Source organism: Callorhinchus milii, unplaced genomic scaffold (assembly GCF_018977255.1).
Source record: "Callorhinchus milii isolate IMCB2004 unplaced genomic scaffold, IMCB_Cmil_1.0 Scaffold1, whole genome shotgun sequence".
NCBI lineage: Eukaryota > Metazoa > Chordata > Chondrichthyes > Chimaeriformes > Callorhinchidae > Callorhinchus > Callorhinchus milii.
In genome coordinates this window covers 47,330,772-47,357,324 of record NW_024704742.1, presented here as the reverse complement: position 1 = coordinate 47,357,324, position 26,553 = coordinate 47,330,772, and the positions used below count along the sequence as shown (strand labels likewise).

The 26,553-nt window shown below is 42.3% G+C and overlaps 1 protein-coding gene across 1 annotated transcript in view; it reads right to left on the bottom strand.

The window, feature by feature from the left end:
* Positions 1 to 26,553, bottom strand: part of tbc1d1 (TBC1 (tre-2/USP6, BUB2, cdc16) domain family, member 1) — a 96,412-nt gene that overhangs the window by 10,602 nt on the left and 59,257 nt on the right. The window contains exons 12-14 of the mRNA XM_007889098.2: positions 22,288 to 22,470; positions 18,631 to 18,792; positions 16,427 to 16,585 (exon numbers count right to left, since the gene is read on the bottom strand). Coding sequence (XP_007887289.1) covers positions 16,427 to 16,585; positions 18,631 to 18,792; positions 22,288 to 22,470 — 504 coding nt within the window. The remainder of the gene's footprint in view (positions 1 to 16,426; positions 16,586 to 18,630; positions 18,793 to 22,287; positions 22,471 to 26,553) is intronic.

The following is a 26,553-nucleotide window of genomic DNA, read 5'->3' as shown; positions in this document are numbered from 1 at the left end:
AGTGTGCTAGGCCCTGGGCCTCTGCGCCCTGTTTGCTCAACGTTGCTACTGTGGGGGGTGCGGCTCAGATTGCCCATGTGGGGCACGGGGAATGTTGGGATCATGGATGCAGCGCGAGCAGGAAATCAGCTTCGCCTGCCGCCCACGGCCTAACCTGAGCTCCTGTGGCGCCCGAGACCTAAATTGAGCTCCAACAATGAATTATTGGTAAGTGCTGTACTATTCAAATTAACATTTTTAATATTTTAAACATAGCTACATGTTCAGGAAGTATATGCCTACAGTTTTAATCTGGGTTGCTTCACAAAATGCGTCTCTTAATAGCACAATTCAACCCTTTGCAATTTTCCACAAAATTTGTTAAACGCCATGCAATTTGGGGCAAATATTTCTGCACTTTTCTATTGGCCCAGGTTAAAACCAAATTAACATGGTAAAGAAGCACTACTAAATTATATTGAGCCTGTTCTGGGCAGTCATTCTTGTAATTAAAAACAAAACTCCCTGAAATAGTATTTAGATTTTTTAATACGCTGCAGTTATAATAACTAGGCAGATTTTTCAAAGAGTCTTAATTATAATGCCTAATTATAATTACGATCGAGTCCGGGTTCATTTAGAGCATAGGGAAACAAAAACAGGAGGAAGGTAATCAACCCGTTCCACCAGTTTATTAGCCTGTTCCGCCAGTTTATTAGGTTTGGCCACATCTTTGTCCTAATCCCCTGCCCTTTCATCATATCCCTTCAACATGCGATGCGTACAACCCAAATTTCTTATGATAATAATTCATCTAATTGCATCAATTCTAAAATATCAATTTATATGAACCATCATCTAATTCCATTAATGCATTAAATTACAAGTTTACTTATTCAGTTGTTTTGGCCTACTTGGTTTTTAATATATTCTAACCTATGGGTTAGTTGTCTAATTTTGGAACATGAAAGCCCAATGTTTCAGTTCCAACATTTAATTTGGAAATACGCCAAACTCTGCCACATCCTGCAAACTGGAGACCAGGGGTAGAAAATTGAAGGGTACAAACTTTGAAAATGTTGTCCCAAATGTTTAGCATCACTGTTCAATAAATCTTTCACCAAATATTGTACCATGCACATTGCAGTTAGATTTTCACCCTTCAAAGAAAAATAGTTTGGTTATGCAAATCAACTATCTGATAATTTAAAGTTATTAAAACTAGAAGGAAGCAATTAAAATCAACTGATTATTCAGTGAATTCTCACCTTTAAGGCCATCCATGGCCTTGCCCCCTTGTACCTCTCTGACCTGCTGACTCCCTACCAACCTGCCCACTCCCTCCGTTCAGCGGGCTCCGGCCTGCTCCATGTCTCCCACCCGACCCGCCCTACCATCGGTGGCCGGGCTTTCAGCCTCTCTGCCCCCACACTCTGGAACTCCATCCCACGGTCCCTTCTCCTCGCTTTCTCCCTCGCATCCTTCAAGGCCGGTCTCAAGACTCTTCTCTTCAACTGTGCCTTTGGTCTCCCTTCCACCTCTCTGCCTTCCCTCACCCCTCCCCCATGCCCGGGCCCCGACACCTGACTGTTCAGCACTTAGGGACGTCCTCCCCACGTGAAAGATGGTCTATAAATGTAATTTTGTTGTTGTTGAAGGGCGAGTGGATAAGTTAATGGTAAAGAATAAGGATATGGACTATACCATGCAATGAAGTGTGTTTTTTTAAAAAAAATGAATTTTACAAAAACACTTCTGAACAGGGCAGGTTTGGTGGCCTGTCATCATTTGATGACAAATATTCTGATGTGATTGGCAATTTGCCATCAGCTTCTGTAGAAATTTATTTTTTTAAAAACATAATGAATATCACATGATTGTTTCAGATTTGCAAAACAAACAAACTCCAGGCTCACACCTTGAAATATTCTGGAACAATAAGGCTACCTGTTAACGCCTGAGTACTTGGGACTCTTCTGATAGGCTGTAGGTAAGAGTACTGTCTAGTACAGCAGTAAATCAGACACAGGACAACACCGATTAAGCTGAGTTTGCGGACTGTAACAACAGTGTGTGCCAGGCGTGTACCTAATATTCTCATTCAGTTGAGTTGAGCAGTGCACAGTAAAAATTCACGTAAGTCTGATCTGTATAAATCATAATCACCTAATTCTTACATCTGCTCTAGTCTCATTGAATTTCTTTTTTTTAATATAAGTTTCAAGTAACTCATACTTTGCTTAAGTCACATTGAATGTATGTGTATTGATATGTGTACCGACTGATATGACTTATGTGAGGTTTACTGCAATTGGGCTTAGGACCCCTGAGCTAGAAAGGTTCTGGGTGGGAAGGGGCGGTAGATAGAAAATCTAGAAAGTCACTAAAGATTCCTGCTACTTTTAATAGTTGTTCGGTGAAACCTGATGGAAAATATCATCTGGTTTGCCGGTGCGTAGGAAGAGAGAATTTGAATTTTTAATAACACCGTATCATCTCATTGAAACATCTCCTGTAATTACTGTTTATTTAGAAGGCAAATTGAACAGCCACGTTGCTCTCAAAGTGATGCTCATGCCTCCAGTTAGCCAGCTGGAAAGCAATACTAGGGAGGCAATTAGTACACAGACTAGGGGAGTCCTGTAAAATGTTGGTCAGGACTTTAGAAATGCAGACATTTCTAAATAAAAACAATTTTGGTTGGTTAGTTATACAAATAAAAAAAAGTATTTTTTGTGCTCAACGACTTGATTGGCGTTGATACTGGGGAAGGCACTAGTTTTCCAAATTTGCCATCCAATGCCAAGGAATGCCAATGTAAGTCAAGGCATATTTGGTCCATACTCAGAACAATACAAAAGACTAAATCATAAGTTGTTGCATTGGATCAACTAACCAACCAACCAAACTGAATGTCAATCAGTGCTCAATGTACATTAAAAAAGCTATTTCCCAAATATCCACAACACTTTCCTGGCCAACAATTGTTTTTGATCTTCCAGAATTCCCTGGATTCTGGAATGGTACCCGTTGATTGGAAGATCACAAACATAACACTACTATTTAAGAAGGGTGGGAGAGAAAAACTGGGAAACTTTAGACCAATTAGCCTGGTCGGGAAAATTCTAGAGGCTATAATTAGGGATGTTGTCGTGGGGCACTTAGAAAGTCATAATATGATTAGGCAGAGTCAACTCAGTTTTATGAAAGGGAAATCTTGTTTAAGAAATCTTTTAGAGTTTTTTGAAGATGTAACTAGCAGGTTAGATGGGTGGCAAACCAGTGGATATAGTGTACTTGGATTTTCAGAAGGCATTCGAGGGTGTGCAATGTAGGTTCACTAGGTTGGTTCCTGGGATGAGGGGGTTGACCTACGAGGAGAGGTTGAGTAGACTAGGCCTATATTCTCTAGAATATAGAAGAATTAGAAGTGGTCTTAAAGAAATTCTTATATAAATTCTTAAGGATCATGACAGGATAGATAGTGTGAGACTGTTTCCCCTGGTCGGAGAATTTAAACCTAGGGGTCATAATCTCAGAATTAAAGGTCAGCCCTTTAGAACTGATTTGAGAAAACATTTCTTTACTCAGAGGGTAGTGAATTTATTGAATTCTCTACCCCAGAAGGCTGTGGATGCTCAGTCATTGACCATATTCAAGACTCAGATCGATAAATTTTTAAGAACTAAAGGGATTAAGGAATATGGGGATAGGCCGGGTAAATGGAATTAGGTTATTAGATCAGCCATGATCTTATTAAATAGCGGGGTAGGCTTGAGGGGCCGAATGGCCAACTCCTGCTCCTATATCTTATGTAATTCCCCAAATAAAAGTGGCTGTTCTGTGGGACCTTTTGTGGCAAATTGGCTGCTGTGTTCAGTCTTTACAAATGCAGTCTCTACATTTCACAGAAAATGCTGCAAAGTGCTTTGAGACTTCAATGACAATGTCATAAGGGATACATCAATACAAAGATTATTATTTCATTTCATTATTATAACACAGAATTAGGGTCATTAGCTATATCAAACACAAGTATTATTATTATTTCTTCTTCCTATTATATAAACCAACTTGACAGCCAAAATGTTCCAGCAACACCCCATGCACAAGACTAGCGTAAAATTGAGGCCCTCCTGATTGGCTCACGTCAGCGCCTCCGCACCTCAGGCGCTGACAGCATCAGCATCCAAGGCTGCACTCTCCACCTCTCAAAGTCAGTCAGGAACCTCGGAGTTCTGTTCGACCCTGAGCTGTCCTTTCTCCCTCATATCTGCGCCACAACTGGCACCGCCTTCCATCACCTCCGGAATGTCACCAGACTACGGCACTACCTCACCCCTCACGCGGCTGAAACCCTGGTCCACGCCTTTATCACCTCAAGGCTGGACTATGGAAACTCTCTCCTCGCCGGCCTTCCCGCCACCTCCCTCCACAAGCTGCAGGTCATTCAGAACTCTGCAGCTCGTGTACTGTCCCGCACCAGGGTTCGGGACCACATCACTCCCACCCTCGCTCACCTCCACTGGCTCCCCATCCCCCAGAGGATCGAATTCAAGATACTCATCCTCACCTACAAGGCCATTCACGGCCTCGCTCCCTCCTACCTCTCCGACCTACTATCCCCTACCTACCTGCCCGTACCCTCCGTTCCTCCGGCTCCGGTCTGCTCCACATCCCCCGCCCCAACCGCCCTACCATCGGTGGCCGGGCCTTCAGCCTCTCAGCCCCGAGGCTCTGGAACTCTATCCCCCAGTGCCTTCGCCGCCTCCTCCCTTTCCTCCTTCAAGGCCGGTCTCAAGACCTTTCTCTTTGACAGTGCCTTCAGCTCCCCTCTCGACTCTCTACCCCCTCCTCGCTCCCTCCCTCCCCTCACCCTGACCATTCCCCCCTCTGCTCGGGTCCTGACCCAACTGTACAGCGCCTTGGGACGTCCTCCCGACGTGAAAGGCGCTCTATAAATGGAATCTTGTTGTTGTTGCTGTTGTAGCTGTCAAAATAAAACATTTTGAAGTAGTCCAATAGATCATCTCAAACATAGCGAGGGGCCAAAAATGCTGGAGGGCAAACACTCCACATCAGCTAATTCCTTATGCAACAACAACAACAAGATTACATTTGTATAGCAACGTCCCAAGGTGCAGGACAGTGTACAGCATTTCAGACCCAAGCTGGGGTCAGGGCGGGGAGAAGGGAGGGGAAGAGGAGTGGCCGATGGCATGGTCGAAGAGGAGAGTTCTGAGGCAGGACTCGAAGGAGGCTAAGGAGGGGGAGAGGCGGAGTGATCGGGGGATGGAATTCCAGAGGTTGGGGGCAGAGTGGCTGAAGGCTCTCCCGCCAATGGTGGGGCGGGTGGGTCGGGGGACGTGGAGCAGGCCAGAACCGGCTGAGCGGAGGGAGCGTGCGGGTTGGTAGGGGTTTAGGCGGTCGCAGAGGTAGGGTGGGGTGAGGCCACGGAGGACTTTGTATGTGAGGGCCAGGATCTTGAACTGGATCCTCTGAAGGATAGGGAGCCAATGGAGTCGGGCGAGAATGGGGGAGATGGGATCATGGAGTTTGGTGCGGAAGAGGACACGGGCTGCAGAGTTCTGGATTATCTGCAGCCTGTGGAGGGCGGAGTTGGGAAGGCCGACAAGCAGAGCGTTTGCATAGTCGAGCCTGGAGATGATGAGGGCGTGAACAAGAGTTTCAGTGGCCTGAGGGCTGAGGTAGTGGCGGAGTTGGGCGATGTTTCGGAGGTGAGGGAAGGCAGAGCGGGTCATGGCTTGAATGTGGGGAAGAAAAGACAGTTGAGGATCAAACAAGACACCAGGTCCCTGACTGGCTTGGTGAGTTATAGTGTGCAACCATGGAGGTTGATGCTGCCAGAGCCTAAGGTGCAGAGACCCTGCGCGAGCCAATGCAGATTGAAGCACACGGCTTAAGCAATTAACCTGAAAGTCTTTGCACCAATGTATACTCATGAGAGTTTATAACGTTTTAAAAATATGTTAGCTACAAGGGGCAGCTGAGCAATTATTAGGCCAGTCACTCTAAAATCCATAGTGGGCAAACGTCGAGGTTATAATACAGGATAATATTAATAGCCACTTGGAAAGGCAGTCAGCATGGTTTTGCCAAAGAAACGTCATGGCTGACAAATCTTTTTTTTGATGAAAAACTGAGAAGGTAATGCTAATGAATGTGGTATATACGGATGTTCAAAAGCTTCTGACAAGGTGTTGCATAGGAGACTTGTTAAAACAAAGGGCACATGGTATTTATGGAAAGGCAGCAGCATGGATAGAAAGTTGGTTAAAGGATAGGATGGGAGTACAGGGTTGTTATGTGCAATGGAGAAAGGTAAATAGCGGTGTCCCCCAGGGGTCAGTGTTAGGGCCTCTGCTTTCCTCCATTTAATGATTTGGATTCTGGTTTAAGGGGCACAATTTCTAAGTTTGCAGGTGACAAGAAAATGTAGAGTGTAGCAAACAAAGAGGTAGATTGTCAGCAACATCAGGAGACATAGACAGATTAGTTGATTGGGCAGAGAAATGACAAACAAATTTAATGTGTACAATTGCAAGGTTATACATTTCAAGAGGAAGAATAAGAAAAACAAGTATATGTTGAGTGGTCATATTAAAAGTCGTGGAAGAGCAAAGGGACTTTGGGGGTAATGTTCATAAATCCTTAAAGGTGGGAAGACAGGTGTGCACAAAGCTTTCAAAAATCCAATTTACAATATATTCGTGAAACGTTTTGATATGCCTCAACAACGTAATAAGGCGCAATATCAAATGCAAGGACTATTATTAATTTTTATAAAAAGTGATAGAGAATATAAAAGAGGCAATACTAAACTTATACAAACTATTAGTTAGACCACAGGTAGAATATTGTGTCCAGTTCTGGTCCTGCTACTTTAGAAAAGATGTGATGGTGATAGAGCAGATGCAGAGGAGATTCACTAAACTAATGGTCTGGTGTACAAGTGGAGACAATAGGAACTGGGACTTTTTCTGCTGGAACAAGGAAGGAGAAATTGTTTCCTGATAGAGGTCTTTAAAATTATGAGAGGTTTTGATAGAGTCAAGAGAGAGAAATGATTTCACTGATTGGTGAGTCAGTAGCTAGTTAGGGATCAATTTAAGGCCGTTAGTAAATGAGAAAATGGGAAGGTTAGAATTTTTTTTCATACACCGGAGTATTAATATTGAACTCCCTGCTGGGAGTAGTAGTTGAGGCAGAATCCATATTGGTCTTCAAGAGGGAATTACATAAAGAGTTAGCTACAAGGTATGGCGAAAGGGCAGGTAAATGTAACTGAAAGGACTGCTCTTGAGGGAGCCGGCGTAGACATGATGAACGCTGACTGATATGCACTTTCCATTAAAACAGAAACTCTGGTGCTGAATTAGCTGAACTGAGCTGGAGAACTATGAATTGGTCTCAACACCTTTGGATTATGAAAGCTGAAAATTAAACAGGAATTTTGCTTCCATTTGCTATTAAGAACTGAAAGACCTGTGGATTATGGATATAGGCTGGATCAGGCGCTGGCATTCTGAAAACACCTACAAGAGAAAAACTGGCATAAATGCTTTATGACAGAGTCCAACTTGGAAAGCCTTATTTGAAAGGCACTATCCCAAATGCAAGGTTTTTTATTTTTATTATTACTGCTACTTCCAGAGTGCGTCTACATAGATTAGTTTGTTATTGATATGTAGTGTGAAAAAAACCATTTTTGGCTCCTGTATTTTCCCATCTTCGATGATTATGTATTTTGTCCTAAATTTTCTCCCAGTGTTCCAGCTTAAAGATTATTTCTACGGATGAGAGAGAAAAGTGAAATTCATGCTCTAGTCATACGCCTGCTTCCTCTTCTGCAAGTGTCAAAGAAGGTTAAGAATTCCCTCCACACAGCCACTGAGAAGCCAACTCTCCCATCTCAGGACACTGCGTGTTGCTTATTGAGACACGACTGAGCTCATAGTCTGAATTTTATTAACTTCTCTCCTCAAACATTTTAAATCTCAATAGATCCAATTGGCACTTCATCCTTTTGAGGTCAATAACATGAGTAACATGTCAATATATTCTCTGAGGGAGTAGCGGGGTGCCAGACTAGAAATCAAACCACGAACAACAAATGGCTGGATCAAGATAATAATATTCCTTGCATTATTTGATAAAGCACGTTATCATAGTGTTGAGGTGTCTAAGAAATTCACAGGATTTACTGCAAAATGGTGCGATTGTGTGTATGTTGTGGGTGAACGCAGTAGCCAATTAGTGCGCAGCCACATCGAGTGAGTTTAACAATTTTATTTGGGGGATTGTTGACCAAGACACCGGGAGAAAGTCCCTTCTCGTTTCAAATAGTGCCATGGGATCTTTGCCGTTCTGCCACCTGGACAGGTAGATGGGACCTCGGTTTAACGTCTTATCCAAAAGACGGCATTTCTGACAATGCAGCCTCCGGCCCCAACCCCTACCCCATTGGATTGTCACAGTCTTGATCTTACAAGCTGCTATATTAAAGGATTATTATAATAACACTTGTATTTGATATAGCAGCTTTCCTGTCAGGAGGATGTCTCAAAACATTTCAAAGGATACACTGTAATGTATAGCGACTGTATTATGTAGGCATTTGAAATTGATCACGCTCAACTCTGATCTTTAACTTCTGTCTTAACCCCCACTGACCCCCAACACCACCCCCCCAAGTTGAATAGTTCATCAATTCTCATTGTACGAGGTAGTTGGGCGAGGTACAGCATGTTGAACTGTGAGAACGCCTTTAGAAAAGGAGGGGAGAAAAACTGCCAGAAATACTTTATAACAAGGCCTTACTTCCAGGGTGGGTGTGCACAGAATAGTTTGTTATTTATACATAGTGTGAACTCCACCTTAACCACAAAGTAGTAAGTTCAAGTTCCAAAAAAACACTTATGCCAGGAGCAAAGCAAGTGTAACAGCACAAGCAGTTGCGAAAGGAGCTCAGATTTTAAGGCTAATTTCTATGCTTGCCTCTCTTCTTCAAAGAGAACTGTGAAGTAGTTCATTAAAAAAATTAGACGATATGAACTTAGGCATGGACAGAGCTACAGATCTAGGAGTCCAGTAGCTTAGTGGTTGCAGCATTCATCTCGCAAGCGAGAGAACCTGGGTTTAATTCCCAGTAGAGCAAAACGGTCGACAAGTTTTCTTACTTTATAGGCCTCTGTTTACCTAGCAGTAGGTAGGAACCCGGTTCTTAGTCGATTGGCGGGTAACAACACCTTCAAAAAAATAAAAATTATTTGGTCACTTCAATCCACGACTGTTTTTAGGACATGCTGTGTGCAATTGGCTCCCACGTTTCGCCTACAGAGTACACAATTACTTTGCTTTACAGTATGTTCTGTGAAGCGCTTTGAGACGTCTCAAAGACGTGATAAGGCGCCTTATCAAATGCAAGGATTATTATTATTATATTATTTACAATTTAATGGGATTCTATCCAGAATGGATGAACTTGCATTAAAAATAAAAGATGCGTCAGTCATATTCAAACACTGACTGTAAGGACGTTGACTGTATTGTGAAGGACACACAGCAGTTCCAGCCAGATGCGTCTGGGTCACAAAAAGGTTTGGAGCAGCTAATCTTTCCTGTTGGTAAGAGTGGGTCAAGGCTGTTCTTGTGCATCCCCTGGTGGCCAGTTACACTACAGAAATGACAGAGCCTTAGGAGCACACTGCTCACTGATCTTAGTTAGGAAATTCTGCATACAGACGAAAAGTCAAGATTCAGAAATCACCTCAAATCCCAAGCCTTTTAGACAATTTACTGGTTACATATGTAGAGTCGAGCGTTCCCAGCACTGCATTGAATGTAGCTGACAAAAGGTCATTGACCTTAAATGTTAATTCACTTTTCCTCCGTTGATGCTCCCTGACCTGCTGAGTACCCCCAGTTCTGTTTTTATTTTTGATGTTATTAAATGATTGTTTTTAATAACTAATTGGCTGAGTACAGAGCTGCGAGTGAGTGACCAGGGCAAACCAAGTGGCCGAACAAGCATCAAGAGGAAATTAGAGCACTCGCTTTGCAAGTGAGAGACCTGAGTTCAATTCCAGGCAGGGCAAAACCTTGGGCAAGTTTCCTTACTCCACACAGAGCTTAATAATAATCCCTCCAAAAAAAAACCCAAAACAATAATAAATTGGTCATTTTCAATCTACGACTGTTTGTGGGACATTGCTGTGCGCAATTGGCTGCCGTGTTCGCCCACAAATATACAGTCGATTCACTTTACAGTGTGTTCTGTGAAGCGCTTTGGGACGTCCTCCTGACGTGAAAAGCGCTAAATCAAAAATGCAAGGATTATTATTATTACTATTATTATTATTAAATAATAATAATCGTTCCATTTGATATAGTGCATTATCATGTCATTGAGACGTCTCAAAGCCCTTCACAGAATGCATTGTAAAGTGAATGGACTGTATATTTTGTGGGAGATCTGAATGTGGATGTCCACACGTAAATATAAAAATCTGAAATATATTTGTGGAATAACTAGGGTTTTTACTCAGTCAGTCTCACTAATCTTGATTCGACTGAAGTAAGCTCAATAATTGAAACCAAAAGCAATAGTTACCACCCAAAATGAAACCAATGTGATTTGTGTCTACAATTTAGTATTGTAATTATTTAATCAAAGGTCTCCTTCACCACTTTTAACCACGTGTAGATTAACAGCTGAACCTGTACAAGGACACACAAGAACAATTTTACATTTATACAGCACCGTTCATGTCAGGGCAACTCAAAGCACTTCACGCATCATACTGGATATGTGAGATGGATGTGGAGGGCAGGAGGGATGAGGGAGGAGAGAAGGGGGAGGGAGACGGATTGGTGTGGGAGAGGACATGAGCTGACACACACAAACAGAGGAAGAGATAAGAGATGTGCACACACAGACAGAGACAGGGAGGCACACATACAGAGACAGAGAAGCACAGCCAGGAGTAGAGGCACACATACACAAAGAGACAATGAGACACACACACAGAGAGAGGCAGAGACACACACATACAGGCAGAGATGTGCACAGAGACGGAGGCAGACACATGCGTGCGCATGCATACACGCAGAGGTTATCTAATATTCTGTGGTACAATATGGTTTAATGTGTATCTCCAGTTTGGGGTAACTAAAACCAGATGGTGAGAAAGATGCTCAGGTAATCTACTTTGGCAGTGGATTGCCAATCTCAGCTCACCGTGCTCGTGGCTTTAGGTGACAGGAAGCTAGGGACAGAGGTACTCAGTCCCCCCAAATCTAACTTTTCTCCAGTGTGACAAATGGAATGCAGTAGCCGGAAAGAGAGGCTGCTCCAGGGTGTGCAATGGGACGAGAAGTAAAACACATATGGCAGTCAATGAATTGAGTGAGTGTGAGTTGGATCCAATGCGGGAACACAAACAGAAAGAGAAACACACACACTCCGCAGTCTTCAGAGAAACAAGGTCAGGATGTATGAGGAGAATGCTTCTCCGCTTAGGCCCCCCCCCACCACCAAAGAATATTTTCACCTGCCTCCTATGCTCTTGGGAAAGAATAATATTCCTTACATTTGATATGGAGCGTTATCACATTAACATGTCTCAAAGTGCTTGACAGGAGTTAGTGTGAAGTGGAATGACTGTGTATTTGTATGCAATCGCGGCAGAGAATTTGCGCACAGGAGTGTCCCACAAACAGGAAGAGGGACCCCCCCCCACCCCCAGTACGTCACTGGATTGTCAGCCTAGACTATGAGTTCAAAGTCCCAATACGGGGCTTGAGTTCTGAACCTTCTGACTCAGAGGGAAGAATTATATCAACTGAGGCAGACCGACACACAAGAGGAAGAAGACTCTACAACAGCCTTGGGTTGAACCCTCTCTTGTCAGTCACTGCGAATTAAAGTTGCACTAGATAGAGGACTGGTTACACCAGAGTGCTCCATCTCAGGAGGGAAAGATACTACAAAAGCTTTCTTTCATCTTATCCTTCTTTTTTCCTATTCTGAATAGCCACACATATACAGATCCATTATTGAACTGCCCACCTTCAAATCCAGTTTAAATTAATCCTAATCACAGGTACCATTGTCTTCTGTGCTGGTTGTGTGGAGACGCCCTTCCTGAATAAATTTCACCTATTCAGTAATACATCTGATTATCTGTAGGAAGCTCATTTAAAAGGGATTAAAGTTGATTATCCTCATTCACTCCTTTACAAAAGGTACAAGTTTTGCATCTTTCACATATTAAAAAAAGGCACTTATTACCTATTAAATAACCAATTCTAAATCATAAACTATAATAATAATAATAATAATCCTTGCATTTGATATAGCGCTTTTCACATCGGGAGGACGTCCCAAAGCGCTTCACAGAACACACTGTAAAGTGAATTGACTGTATATTTGTGGGCGAACGCGGCAGCCAATTGCGCACAGCAATGTCCCACAAACAGTCATAGATTGAAAATGACCAATTTAATTATTGTTTTTGGTTTTTGGAGGGATTATTATTAAGCTCTGTGTGGAATAAGGAAACTTGCCCAAGGTTTCGCCCTGCCTGGAATTGAACTCAGGTCTCTCACTTGCAAAGCGAGTGCTCTAACCACTGAGCTACAGGACTCCTATGTATTATGCCAATACAACAACAACAACAACAACAAGATTCCATTTATAAAGCGCCTTTCACGTCAGGAGGACGTCCCAAGGCGCTGCACAGTTGGGTCATGACCCGAGCAGGGGGGAAATGGTCAGGGTGAGGGAAGGGAGGGAGCAAGGAGGGGGGAAATGGTCAGGGTGAGGGGAGGGAAGGGAGGGAGCAAGGAGGGGGGAAATGGTCAGGGTGAGGGGAGGGAAGGGAGGGAGCGAGGAGGGGGAAGAGAGTCGAGAGGGGAGCTGAAGGAACTAATACAGTTTAATCTCAAGAGCACTAGAAAGGTGTCTATTATCCATCATGTGCAACCATTGCTTACAGGGTTGGAAGAGTTTTGTAAAGAATTAGCTATTTCGTGACACCACTAATTAAATCTGGAACTCTCCCCCAAAAGGCTGTGGATGCCAGATCCATTCAAAATTTCAAGACTGAGGTGGATATTTTTCTGTTAGGTAAGGGCATCAATAGATATGGAGCAAAGGCGTATAATTGGAGTTGAGGTATACAGATCAGGTATAATGAGGTATAATAGGTCTAAATGTCAAAGTATAGAGAAAGAAAATGACCATGGTGTATTTGTCAATGTCAACAACAACAACAAAAACTTGGATTTATATAGCGCCCTCCATGCCGGACAGTGTCTCAGGATGGCATCTCGTCTGTCAAGCCTCTATACATGGATTATGGTCATCTCAGAGATGATTTTTTAATAAACTTAAATTTCTTCTTTTTAATCATCAAATACAGTCATGTCATTCTGCCAGTCATCATGTTTTTTAAAGTGGATTTAGCACCCACTAAGAACCAGTATCTCGCTATTGCCTGGCATATTCTCAATTTGTGTAATGTGTGATTCATCATTCTAACTCAATAAATATGATGAGGTTATGTATTTAATTGTGGTGGCTTTATTCTAGTGTTTGTTTTTATGTGCATCAATATGTAGTTAAACATCTCCCTTCAATAAATACATGAATCACAAACTCAAAAAAACATGGCATGGGTAGCATTTTTACAAAGTAGGTAGGTAACTGCTGAAAACTGCCAGACAGTACTTTAACAGAAGGCAAGTAATATCCTACCAATTGAAGTGATCAAATAATGATTCCAAGAATTGAATCCTGGTGACTGCAATACCCAACACTTCTGATGTATAAAATGTGAGAGCTTAAAAAGACTGAATTTGATGTGACAAGTCTTCGAAAACATTTTCTATTGTATACATTGCTATGATTTTCTTTTCACTTTATATTAAACTTGGTTTGTGTTTCAATTACCATGCCCACATGGAGGATTTTGTTTTGGTAAAGATTGCAGTTGTTTATGTACAGCAGTACAATGTGCGACAATTCAACCATAAAGATAACAGGGTATGCAGCTTTGTGATGTGGAAAGTATTAATATATTAATAATATACATTTTTAAAATGACACAGTAATTACTGTCAATTTATTTCTGTAGGTAAAAACAGCCATTTTTTTCCACGAAGCAGGGTTCACAAACAGCCCTGAGGTGAGTAACCAATTTATCTGGAGAATTCTTGACCAGTACACAGGGAGAAACTGTTTTCTCTTTTTGAATAATCATGGAAAATTTACCTTTCACCTGAAAATTCCCATTTGTCCCATCTGTAGGATGGCACCTCCCAACAATGCTCATACCTGGACTTCACTAGAATGACATCTTAGATTAGGAGTTTAGGTTCTGACATGGGACTTGAACCCACAACCTTCTCATCCAAAGGGATCAAAGACTATCAATTAAGCCAAGATGCTATTCAGGTGACGAGATATGTTCAATTTTTGCAAGAAACACATCAAAACCAGGAAACATATTTAATTCATAGGGTTTGAATTGAGCCATAAATCAGAATCAGTATCCATGATTAATAGATTTCATATATTCAAACCTCAATGGAGTCGCAGGAACAGGATGCTTTTCAATAACTGAAGTACATCATGTAGACCTACAGGAACTATGCTCCAATGAAATCTACTTACTGAATGGAGTCGTCGTACGTCAACAGAATGATTTCTCACAGAGCCATGGTGGTTATTGGACCAGGACTGCAATTTTGCCCCAGAGATACATTGCTTCCAGGTTGCAAACTCTGGACTGTCCAGCACCTTGGGATGTTGTCCAGAAACTAAAGGCACTACATAAATGTAAATCTGTATTGTATTGCTTCCTCCTTCCCCTTCTCTAAAATCCAATCTTGGTTGTGTGTGCAAATGCTGGAAAAGTTCACAATCACATCTATATCGTGGGGTGATAAAAGCTAGAAGTACAAAATTATTCAATCCAACAGATCTTTCAAATGCCCCTCCCAGGAAAGTGTACAAGGCGAAGCAAAACATTGTATCATGCTGTACATACTGTACGCTTCTTTTAGTAGGTGTGAAGAGGCAAGTTTACTCTACTGAACAGGGAATTAACTGGATCCAAATTCCGAAATGTTGCAAACATCAGTAGTGCAGCATCTCAGAGAATCTTGTTTCATACCAGCGAATGCTCTCACACAGGATTTCATTATAATAATAATTCTTGCATTTGATATAGAGTCTTATTACGACTTCAAGACGTCTCAAAGCACTTCAGAGAATATATTAAAGCAAATTGAATGTATATTTTGTGGGCAAAACATGCTTCTGTACATTTTGTATTTCTGGCTTTCATTCCTGGTATCACAAAGTTTCAACTTGGTTTTGATTTCCTTTTCCTCAGGCAGTAATTGCAAAAAAAGGCCTCACGTGGAACTTTGAATCATTTTTCCAAGAAAGAGGCAATCAATCAATGTCATCTTCATAGTTACAATGCAGAATGTAAACACCTAACACTTTAGGATATGACTGTACCTGACAGGCACTGACTACAAATCTTACCTGTTATGCACATCCTGTGGTTTTCTCCACTGTGATTAAAACGCTGCGTTAAGGGTCTTTTGACAATTAGAGAAAGGAACATTATCTACCTTGTAGGATCTTTATTATTCTTCAAATGAAAGCTCCTGCCATACTGTCGGATTGAGATGAATGCTGACTAAAATATCAAGCAAGCCATGGAAAAGGGCAGTTTTCTCTTCAGGAATGATATCACAGTACCATTAGGCGATACTGTCCCTCTCTGTTGGCCAGTGTGGATTTCAGACAGCTGCAGTGTGTACAAGATGGGTCTCCCTCATGCCCATTGGGTGTAAGCTGCCTCTGCAGGTCAAGACTTTACTCTGCAACTTATCAAGGTACATCATGACAATTATCTGTACCATTAAGTGATGGAATGTCAACTTTCTACCAGTAAAACATTTTGATCTGTGCATTGATTGTGGGTAATATTTAAGAAAAAATGCCTAATTACCTAAGTGCTATTATATCAAAAGACTTTACAAGTGAACCAAATCCACTGGACGCTTTGGTCACTTGTAAACAGAAGCCAGTGGACAACGTCTCTTTTTCTCTGATGGGAATCAATTAGCATCTAAGCAAGAAGCTGAATATCAAACATGACAATCTGAGTTTATCAGGCCTGGAGATCGATAAGATGATGACTGTTAAACTTAAAATGTGTGAGTACTCTACCCACGGAATGAATACAAGTCGATAAGACCAAGCTCATCCAGTCGTTCTACCCATTTATGTCAGTGCTGAAAAGTCTAGGACCATTTTCTTCCTCTGATACTGGTATGAAAATCATACCTATAGATTATGCAACAGTCAAGAGATTGGGACTGAACAAAAACAACAAAGACTTACCTAGATCAATGAGTATGGCATGTTGTTGGGTGGTTAGTTGCTTTAACAGCTCTTTGTATGGGGTGTCATTTGGTTGTTGTTTTGGGGGCAATTGATGCCTCAGTTGATGCTGTTCTGCTAGAAGTTTCCAGATTTCACCACGGTGCTGTCGAGGTACTCCTGCGCACAGATTTAAAAATGTTTTTATGAGGATAATAATAACAAATAATAATCTTTGCATTCGATAATGTTTAGCTGCAGCCAGAATGAGATCCCAGGCTTGTCCTGAAGAGGAATCAACTTGGTAATTTTCAACGCAATTACCTCAAATTTGTTTTCAAACAGCAGACAACTTTTGAAACCAAAGCCAAATATTTGCTTGAATATGAAAAACAAGTTCCTATTAGCAGGATCAGCAGTGACCCAAACACACAAAGTTCAAACCTACAACAATTTGCATCATGTTCTTCACGAATGATAGAATTTTGGAGAGCGGATGGGGGAGAGGGACTATATGCAAGATACAGCAGGAGCAAGACAGAGGGAGTTCCACATCTAAGGGGCAAAGAATCTGAAAGCATGATGACCGATGCTTGTGTGGAAAGGGCCAGAGACACGCAGCAAGCCTGAGCTCGCTGAGCAGCGGAGATAAGCAGAGGAGTGGGTTGATGATCAGAAAGAGATGGGGTTTGATATGATCATCTTAGAGCAAGGTTTCCCTATAATGGGAATTTAAAACAAATGTACTAGTCACATGTACAAGCTACAGCACTTTAAATTTGAGACACCCAGCAATTACTGAGCTTACATAAATCATATTCAATTTGAAGAAAACCTGAGGGATGTTACCATTGATTTGGATATAGGTACATCTTGAGACCTAAAGCAACGGGTAGATATCACAGTAGATATCTAAGCCTCAAGCAAGATTACAAAATACTTTTCCCACAAGCAACAATTTCCATATATTCAGCACTTTTTAAACGTGTCCAAAATTGACTAGATCTGTTCAGCTGCCTCTGCTTCTTCTAAACCATAGATGTCACTTGTACACTCCCCATCTTCCACACGTGACACTAACTTCCTGGCTTAATTGCGCAAAACTCACCATCTGCTCCTTTGTTCCCACTCCTACATAAATTCCTGCTTTTAACTCCCATCCTGGTACATCAACAACATCCCATAATGTAGTGGTTAGCGAGCTCGCCTTGCAAAAGAGGACCCATGTTTGATTCCCACGCAGGGCGAATCCTTAGGCAAGTTTCCTTACTCCACATCCTTCTGCTTTCCTACCAGTAAGTAGCAATCCAGTTGTTAGTGGATTTGTGGATCGTTTCCAGGAGAGTCAGAATCCCTCAAAAAAAAATTTGATCACTCAATTCACGACTGTTCGTGAGACACTGCGCAATTGGCTGCCATGTTTCGCCCACAAAATACATACTTTACAATATATTCTGTGAAGCGCTTTGAGGTGTTTCACCAACGTGATAAGCCACTATATCAGATGCAAGGTTTACTTTTTCATGATCAACCTTGAAAGGTAATTGGAGTCCCTCATCACAAAGCTAAAAGCAATTTTTCTAAAGATCAGTTTTTCCAATTCAATAAAAACATAAGCAATGTTCTGCTTTCTGGGAAAGTCTGGTACAGTGATAAGAAGACTCTGTTTCATTATTCAACCTCAGGGTTTCATTTTAAAATAATAATATTTCAATAATATTTTTAAAAACACTTTAAAGGAGATAATTACTACTATAAAGAGAGAAATTAATTTTAAAAAACATTGCTTGCCCCACAAGTAGGAACCAATTATTGGGAGAAACTTTGACAAATATCATTGGGTCTCAACCATCTCCTTGTCATCTGGTTTAACACCATCCAGTATTACAGAGACTGGACAAGGTGGCAGAGAGCACCCTAGTCATTGGTGCCTTTGACAGACCACTAGTGGTCTTTGATGAGATGGTCTCGGTGCTGCGGGGCAAGGCAGCAAATAGGGCCTCAAGCAGAGAGTGGAGGGAAAGGTGGGAGCTCTTTGGATGCATCAAGGTCGTTCATTTTGTATATTACAAATAAAAGGTGCGGAAGAGGAAGAATGATACTAGAATCTAAATTGAGGGGTAAAAGGATTCCTTAATAACGATTCCAAGTTACAAATTGGAGTTTCTTCCAGTTGGCTAAAGTGCATCTCATCTGTTTCTTATTGGTAGGAGTTGGCCACTCACCTTGCCCCATGGCGACATGAATCTTCTCCGTGTCGAACTTCACCTTGGCCCTGCCTGGTGTGCTTAGCATTTTCTCCCAAACCAAAGTCACATCCTTTAGGCACAGAGTGATCTCTTCATAATCCAGTTTTAACCGCTTATTCTGCAGGTCACTTTCCGAAGCTGCAAAATAGAAGAAAATGATGGAAAAACACCATATAAATGGGGAAGTCCGAAAACAAAGGCAAAAAAAAGAAACGTTGAGGCAATGGTTGCATTTGGTACAGTACCTTTCACGTCAGGAGTATTTCTCAAAGTACATCACAGGATTTTACTGTAAAGTGTAGCGATGTTATTTTTAACAGCTCAACTCAGGTTTTGGTTTCTAAATTGTAGTATTTCACTGCAGCTCTACAGATAGTGACTCAGCTGAATCAATACCCTGCAAAGCAGCACCTGCTCATTGCTTGAGGATCTACAGGAGATGCAGTAATCCAAAATAAACAAATGGTAGCTCGCAACATTTCCACCCTGACTTTAGGTGCCAGCATTACTCAGATGCTTGGGGGTATTTCAACACACATTTCAATCTCATTCCTCAATAAAGGAATTAGATTAGGAACATCATCACCTATCCTTCCAATTAGGGAATGGCAGGTGCCAAACAACACCAAGGGAACTGAGGTACAGTACATACACATAATCAGTCTAAGCAACTACTGTACAAGTAATTATGTGACTTTTGAGGAGCATTCTAACTAAAGGAATTTCAAACTTCTTACAAAGATTGCCTCAAATCATAACAACCACTGCCGATGATCTGCAGTAAATCAATGGTCTCCACTACCCCGATTCACGTTGAATTTGAAATAAATTCCCAAATTTGCATTGTTTAGAGAATTCCCCACACAACCTGAAAATATTAGTAACCTTGAGATTTTCAATTAGGTAATCGCTTGGGTTTATTATCTGTTCCACCCATGCATTACCTTTCCTTCCCACCCTTCCTCACCTCCCTCCTATTCCTGCCCAGTGGTCTGTCAACACAGAGTGAAGAGGAAGATTTATTCAGTTTACAAATATATTAAATATTAGCTTCTGAACAGAGCGCTGGTTAAGTATTTGCTTGTTAATTTTATTAAAAATCATCTCCTTTCCCCTGGGGTCACAATTATATCGACTTCACTGAACATCCTTTGCACAATAAATGCAAAATACTGCAGATGCTGGAAATCTGAAAACAAAAACAGAAGTCGCTGGGAACACTCAGCAAGTCAGGCAGCATCTATGGAGAAAGGAAAGTGAGTCAACGTTTTGGGTCCACGAGAGTTCTGATGAAGAGTCGTGGACCTGAAAAGTTGACTCACTTTCCTAAGCATCATTTTGCTTTAATTAGGCCAAGCAGTAGCTCGCAGCCTGCAAGTGAAAACACTCGAATAAGGAAGGAGATATGAAACTGATGGAAGTCTTTGAAACTCAGATATTGACATTGATGGTTACTAAAACAATAACACAACATTTGCATAATGCCTTTCATGTCGGGAGGACGTCCCAAGGCTCTGGACAGTCAGTGTTTTGGACCTGAGCTGGGGGTCAGGATTCGGGAGGGTGGAGGGCAGGGGGGGGTGGAAGCTGGGAGTTCGAAAGCATGGTCGAAGAGGAGGGTCTTGAGACGGGTATTGAAGGAGGCAATAGAGGGGATGAGGTGGAGGGACTGCAGGATGGAGTTTCAGAGGGTAGGGGCAGAGTGACTGAAGGCCCACCCGCCAATGGTGGGGCGGGCGAGGCGGGGGACTTGAAGTAGGCCGGAGCCCATTGAGTGGAGGGAGCAGGTAGGTTGGTAGGGGGTTAGGAGGTTGCAGAGGTAGGGGGGAGCAAGCCCATGGAGAGCTGTGAAAGTGAGGACCAGGATCTTGAACTGTATCCTCTGTGTGATGGGAAGCCAGTGGAGTTGGGCCAGGATGGGGTGATAGGGTCATGGAACCTGGTGCGGGAGAGGACATGGCCTGCAGAGTTCTGGATGATCAGTCTGTGGAGGGAGGAGTTGGGGAGGCCGACAAGCAGTGAGTTTGCATAGTCAAGCCTGGATGTTATGAATGTGTGTATGAGGGTTTCGGTGGCCTATGGTGTGAGACAGTGGCGGAACCGGGCGATGTTGCGGAGGTTGGGGAAGGCAGAGAGAGTCATGGCACAGATGTGGGGTAAAAAGAATAGTTGAAGGTCAAACAAGACCCCAAGGTTCTGGACTTGCTCAGTGAAGTGGAGTGTGCAACCAGGGATGGTGATGCTGTCAGTGCCTGAGGTGTGGAGGCGCTAATGAGAGCCAATCAGGAGAGTCTCGGTATTATTGACGTTCAACTGAAGAAAGTTAATTCTCATCCAGGACTTCGAGGGTGAAGGCAGAGAGATAGAGTTGGGTGTCATCCGTATACGTGTGGAAGTTGACCCCCCTGTCTGCAGATGATGTCACCAAGAGGGAGCATATAGATGTTGAAGAGGAGGGGACCAAAGACAGAGCCCTGAGGAATGCCACACGAGATAGTGCCAGGGCTAGAGGAGAAACTGTTTGGGGAAATGAAGTGGGGGTGCTGTGAGAACTACGATCTGAACCATTGAAGTTCAAGGTGAGAGGAGAGGTAGTGGATGAGGATAGAGTGGTCACCAGTGTCGAAGGCAGCAGAGAGTTCAAGGAGGATGAGGAGGCAGAGGAAGCCCTGGTCGTAGGTGGACAGAATGTCATTTGTCACTTTCCAGATTGTGTACATAATGATAATAATTATAAACCTTGCATTCAATATAGTGCTTTATCACGTCCTCGAGACATCTTGAAGCGCTTCACAGAGTACACTGTAAAGTGAAATGACTGTATATTTTGTGTGCGGAAAGTACATACGGTCAAATGTACTTTTTAATGTACCATCAGATTATTTTTTTTACAGTAAAAGCAAATCAATTGAATTTCCAGTTAGTGAGGCAATTACCAAGAAGCTGGCACACCTACCACTGCAAAGAAATCTAGCTTATTTAGCCTCCAGTACACGAGAATCCAGTCAATCAGAGAAGCCATGTGGTCCTAACCAATCTTAGCAACCATGCTCCTTGAATTGTACCTATGGTCAGAAAGGAATTTATATTGTAGAGATCTTTCTCAACATACAACATAAACTGCTCAGTGTCGCAGCCTCCACTCAACCATAATATTTGTGAGCACAGATTTCTGCACCGTTCTACAATAATAGGATTTACAAAAAGCCATCTCAAATCTTCCAATTGAGGTAACAAACAGAAGGTGATGAAACAGTAGCTAATTTTCTCATAGTGTCCCACTCTGGGTGCTATAAATGGATTTTTGGGTCTCATGCACAAAAGTATTTCACGGCCAAAGCCTTGTCGGAAAAAACAGAGGGGAGATGAGGAGAATTATTTTCACACAGTGAGATGTTTGGATCTGGAATGCACTGCCTGAAAAGGTGGTGGAAGCAGATTCGATAACAACTTTCAAGAGAGAAATGGATAGATATTTTAGTAGGACAAATTTGCAAGGCTATGGGGAGAGAGTGGGGAAGGAGGATTAAATTGGATAGCTCTTTCAAGAGCTGGCACCGACATGATAGGCCAAATGGCCGCTTTCTGTGCTGTATAATTCTATGATTCTCTGATAGCAGCCTTGTCACAAACCTTGTAGCTTCTGGTTTTCTTTTTCCATCCTCAGAAGTAGTATCTGCTGAAGTATGGCCTTCCTCCACAAGCCTTGGAGCTCTTTAGGTGTGCGCTTCCTTTCTTCTACAACCGCCCCCAGGTGCCCATCACTACATGTTGCTGCTAAAGGTGACTTTGGCGTTACATCTAGGTCTGAATAATCTGTAGAGATGAACATAATTTTTTAAAAAAACTGTATAAAAAGAGGTAATATAATATTTCTTCAATGGAAATTTTTTCTAACCACTGTGGGACACTGCTGTGCATAATTGGCTGCCGCATTTCCCTTTGAGACATCTCAACAATGTGATAAGACGCTGTAAAGATTGCCCACAAATGGATCTTTTTGTTGAATGTACCAGTCAGTTGGGCTGAGAATTGATTGATTGATGTAAAAGGTCTCCATTAAAGGCTTGCACAAATAAACAAATTTTCAAAGAACAGGTTCTTAAAGTTCGAAAACACCCTAGAAGAATAGATAATTTGGCTGATAAATAACCAGATTTTGGCAGTGACATTAGAACAGACTGTTCAACATGATAAACAATAATTTACATTTATATCTCGCTTTTCACTTTGGGGGGACATCTCAAAGTACTTCACATGGATGACTGGGAGCCAAATTTATGATGGGGGGGAGCAGAGGGGGAAGTGGCCAAAAACACAGTGGAAGAGATGGGTCTTAATGCAGGGTTTCAAGGAAGGAAGCTGCAGCGATTCCAGGATGGGGCAGAATGGCTTGGACGATAGAAGCTTAGAAAGCGATGAAGCTTTCAGTACATACCAAGAGAGGAAATTCCCTACAAATATAAAACGACAAATAGTTATAAGTTTTAAAAAAAAAAGCAAATGCTATCAAAAATCCCACATAGAAATGTGTATAACCTTGTCTCAGGCATTTTTTAATTCAATATTGACCACCAAATCAATGTATTCATACAATTCATCCAAATTGATGACAATTTTCTTTCCAGCTCATCGTATACTTTCCTCAGGTGAATACATTTTGAATTATTTCATCACCTCCAGCCCTTCATGCTACAGTACTTCCCAATCTCATATCCACCCTCTACTCACCGCCACCTTTGGCTCGCCTAAACCTGCTCGGTTATCCACTCCCTCCACGCCAACAGCGTCTAAGCCTTCAGCAACTACACTCTTAACCTTTGGAACTCCCTCCACACCTCTCTCTCATCCTCTCTTTGTCTTTAAGGACCACTTAAAAACCTCTTTTCCTATGCTAATCTCCACCAGTCTCCCTCCCCTTCTCCCTTGGTCGGCACCTGACCCAGTCATTGCATTACGCTGAGCATTGTTATCCTAAGTGAAGGGGCCTCATAAATTCAAGTTATTGTCATTTTTAAATATTTTCACAGGCTCTCTGAAATCAATGCGATCAGGCAGACCAGGAACCTATCATAGAATCATACAGCACAGGAGGCCATTCGACCCATCGTATCTGTGTCAGCTCTTTGAAAAGAGCTATCCAACTCCCCCGCTCTCTCCCCATAGTCCTGTAAACTTGTCCTCCCCAAATAATTATCTACTTCTCTCTTAAAAGTTATTATTGAATCCCAGTCATTGCCAGGACTTTGATTTAATTTCTTATCCAAAAGAAGCGACCTTCGGATTGTCATTTATGATTTTATTGAGCAGTTCCAGCTCAATAGCACAAATTTCCGCACAACACCAAACTTCCGACCCTAAACGTAAAGCTATTGTTGTAAAGTGCCCTGGGACTCTTCCCGGGTGAAAAGTGGAATGTAAATGTAAGATTGTATTGTATAACAAATATAAAAATCTTAGCACCGAAGAACTCACAATGGCCAATTCATGGGACGTTAGTCTGCTGCTGATGTCACTTCCCGAGAGCTACAGATGTAGAGCAAATGAGTCTGCCATTCTGGCTTCCCCATGCTGGTCAGTGTTTCGAAGCAGTAATTGCGTAGATCCGTGAATTTTTTGAGTAAGTGATTGTCAAGATGCCCACCTCAACTAATGCTATAAGTGAACCTGTGCTATAATGAAGCACATTATTATGGGATTTCAACTGTACTTATATAATTTCCTCCAGCCTATGCTTTGCACTTGTGAGACACTGCCCAACTGCTCATTCCTCACTCCATTAATGGTAAATGAGCCTTCAGCCACAATGCCCCCACTCTCTGAACATTCTCCCCAAACTCATTTCCTTTATATGCTCTTTCCCAGCCATTAAACCCGCAAAGTTATTTTTAATGATGCCTTTGGTTAACGCTCAAACAATAGTAATTCTTGCATTTGGTTTAGTGTCTTTCATGTCAGGATGCCTCAAAGAACTCCAGACTTTAATGTAAACTGTGGTGACCGTATTTGTAAGTGCATGTGGCAGCCAATTTCTGCACAGCAATATCCCACATTTGAACAGCCATGAATTGAATGAACAATTTTATTTGAGGCAATCATGGCCAGGACATCGGGTGAAACTCCCTCTCTTTCCAAATAGCACCATGAGATCTTTATCATCTACTTGAATAGACAGACAGGACCTTGGTTTAGCTTCTGATCCAAAGGATGACACCTTTGATGGTGCAGCATTCTCCCAGCATTGCACTGAAGTGTTAACCTTGACTGAATTCAAAGGCCCAGTGTGGGGCTTAAACTCATAACCTTGTGACTCAGAGGATGAGTTCTACTAAGTGAGTAAGTCAGGCTGACAACAACAACTTGCATTTATATTGCACCCCTCAGGCAGGGTAGTGTCCCAGAGCACGTGTCCTTACTTTGACACTCCCATCCTTACTTTGTTCTCTGCTTAGAGATCCCAACCACCTTTGTGAAGGGCTTGGAGGCATTCATCCTATTGGATAGGTGTTAAACAAGTGCAAGCTGTTACATTACCACTGAAGTGGTAATGTAACAAATTGTCTGTAGAATTACTTTCCCTCAATCCCTGTGAACCCAATACTGTAATGGTAATATTTATGAGAGATTGTATAAGCCACAACCTAATCTAATTAAGAATGCCACCACATCAAGTTATTAGTCATTCTCAAGAATTTAAAAAATTCTAAGGCTAAGAAGAAAGCAGAAGGAGATAATTAAGCTCATCAAGCCGGTTCCTCCGGCTTATTTTATTTTTTCAGAGGTTTTCCGACATTGCCTCATCTTTTTACCATACTCCTCCATATCGCAACTATAATAATAATAATAATCCTTGCATTTGATATAGCGCTTTTCAGGTCGGGAGGACGTCCCAAAGCGCTTCACAGAACACACTGTAAAGTGAATTGACTATGTTTGTGGGCGAACGCGGCAGCCAATTGCGCACAGCAATGTCCCACAAACAGTCGTAGATTGAAAATGACCAATTTATTATTGTTTTGTTTTTTTGGAGGGATTATTATTAGCCGTGTGGAGTAAGGAAACTTGCCCAAGGTTTTGCCCTGCCTGGAATTGAACTCAGGTCTCTCACTTGCAAAGCGAGTGCTCCAACCACTGAGCTACAGGACTCCACAACCCAAGTATCTTTCTGTTTTCGCTTTAAACAATCCTACCGCTACAACTCTCTGCGCCAGAGCATTCCACACCTTCACAAGCCTTTTGTCCTGTAGATTCTACCCTTTGGTCACCCACCATGAAGTCCCACTGAGCGGCACAGTGCTCAGGATGGTGAATGGAGTACAGGACAGTGATTGTGACACCCAGACCAGTCTTCCAGCAGCATAAGAAGCACCACAATTCTGTCATGAATACCTGGAACAGATATACCAAGTCTGTCCTCTCCCTGTGCCATTTAATACATAATTGATGAATACATAGAATAAGGTGTGTCACAGTGGACAGCCTTGCCGTACTCCCCTTTTCAAGAGGGATGGGCTTGATGATTTTACAGTCAACCCCGACATGGATCTTGGAGACAGAATACACACTGGCTATATATTGGCTATATATCTCCATAGCTTCCAGTTTCATCGTGCGATTTCATGAGGCATGAGGTCAAAGCCTTGCAGGAAAATAGATATAAGCAATGCATGTGGACTTCTCTGAGCCTTATAATGTTCCGTGGTCTCATACAAAACCACAACCTGCCCCACACACTCCTTCCAAGAGGTGTTCCTAGTTATCTCGGCTCAAATTACCCTCCCCTTGTCTCTCACAACCATCTTTACCCATATGAAGCCCACCACCTAATGCCTTAAACTCCCCCTCACCCATCCAGCTGCTGACACCCAACTCCCCCTCCTTTGCCCTCTGCTGGTGGTA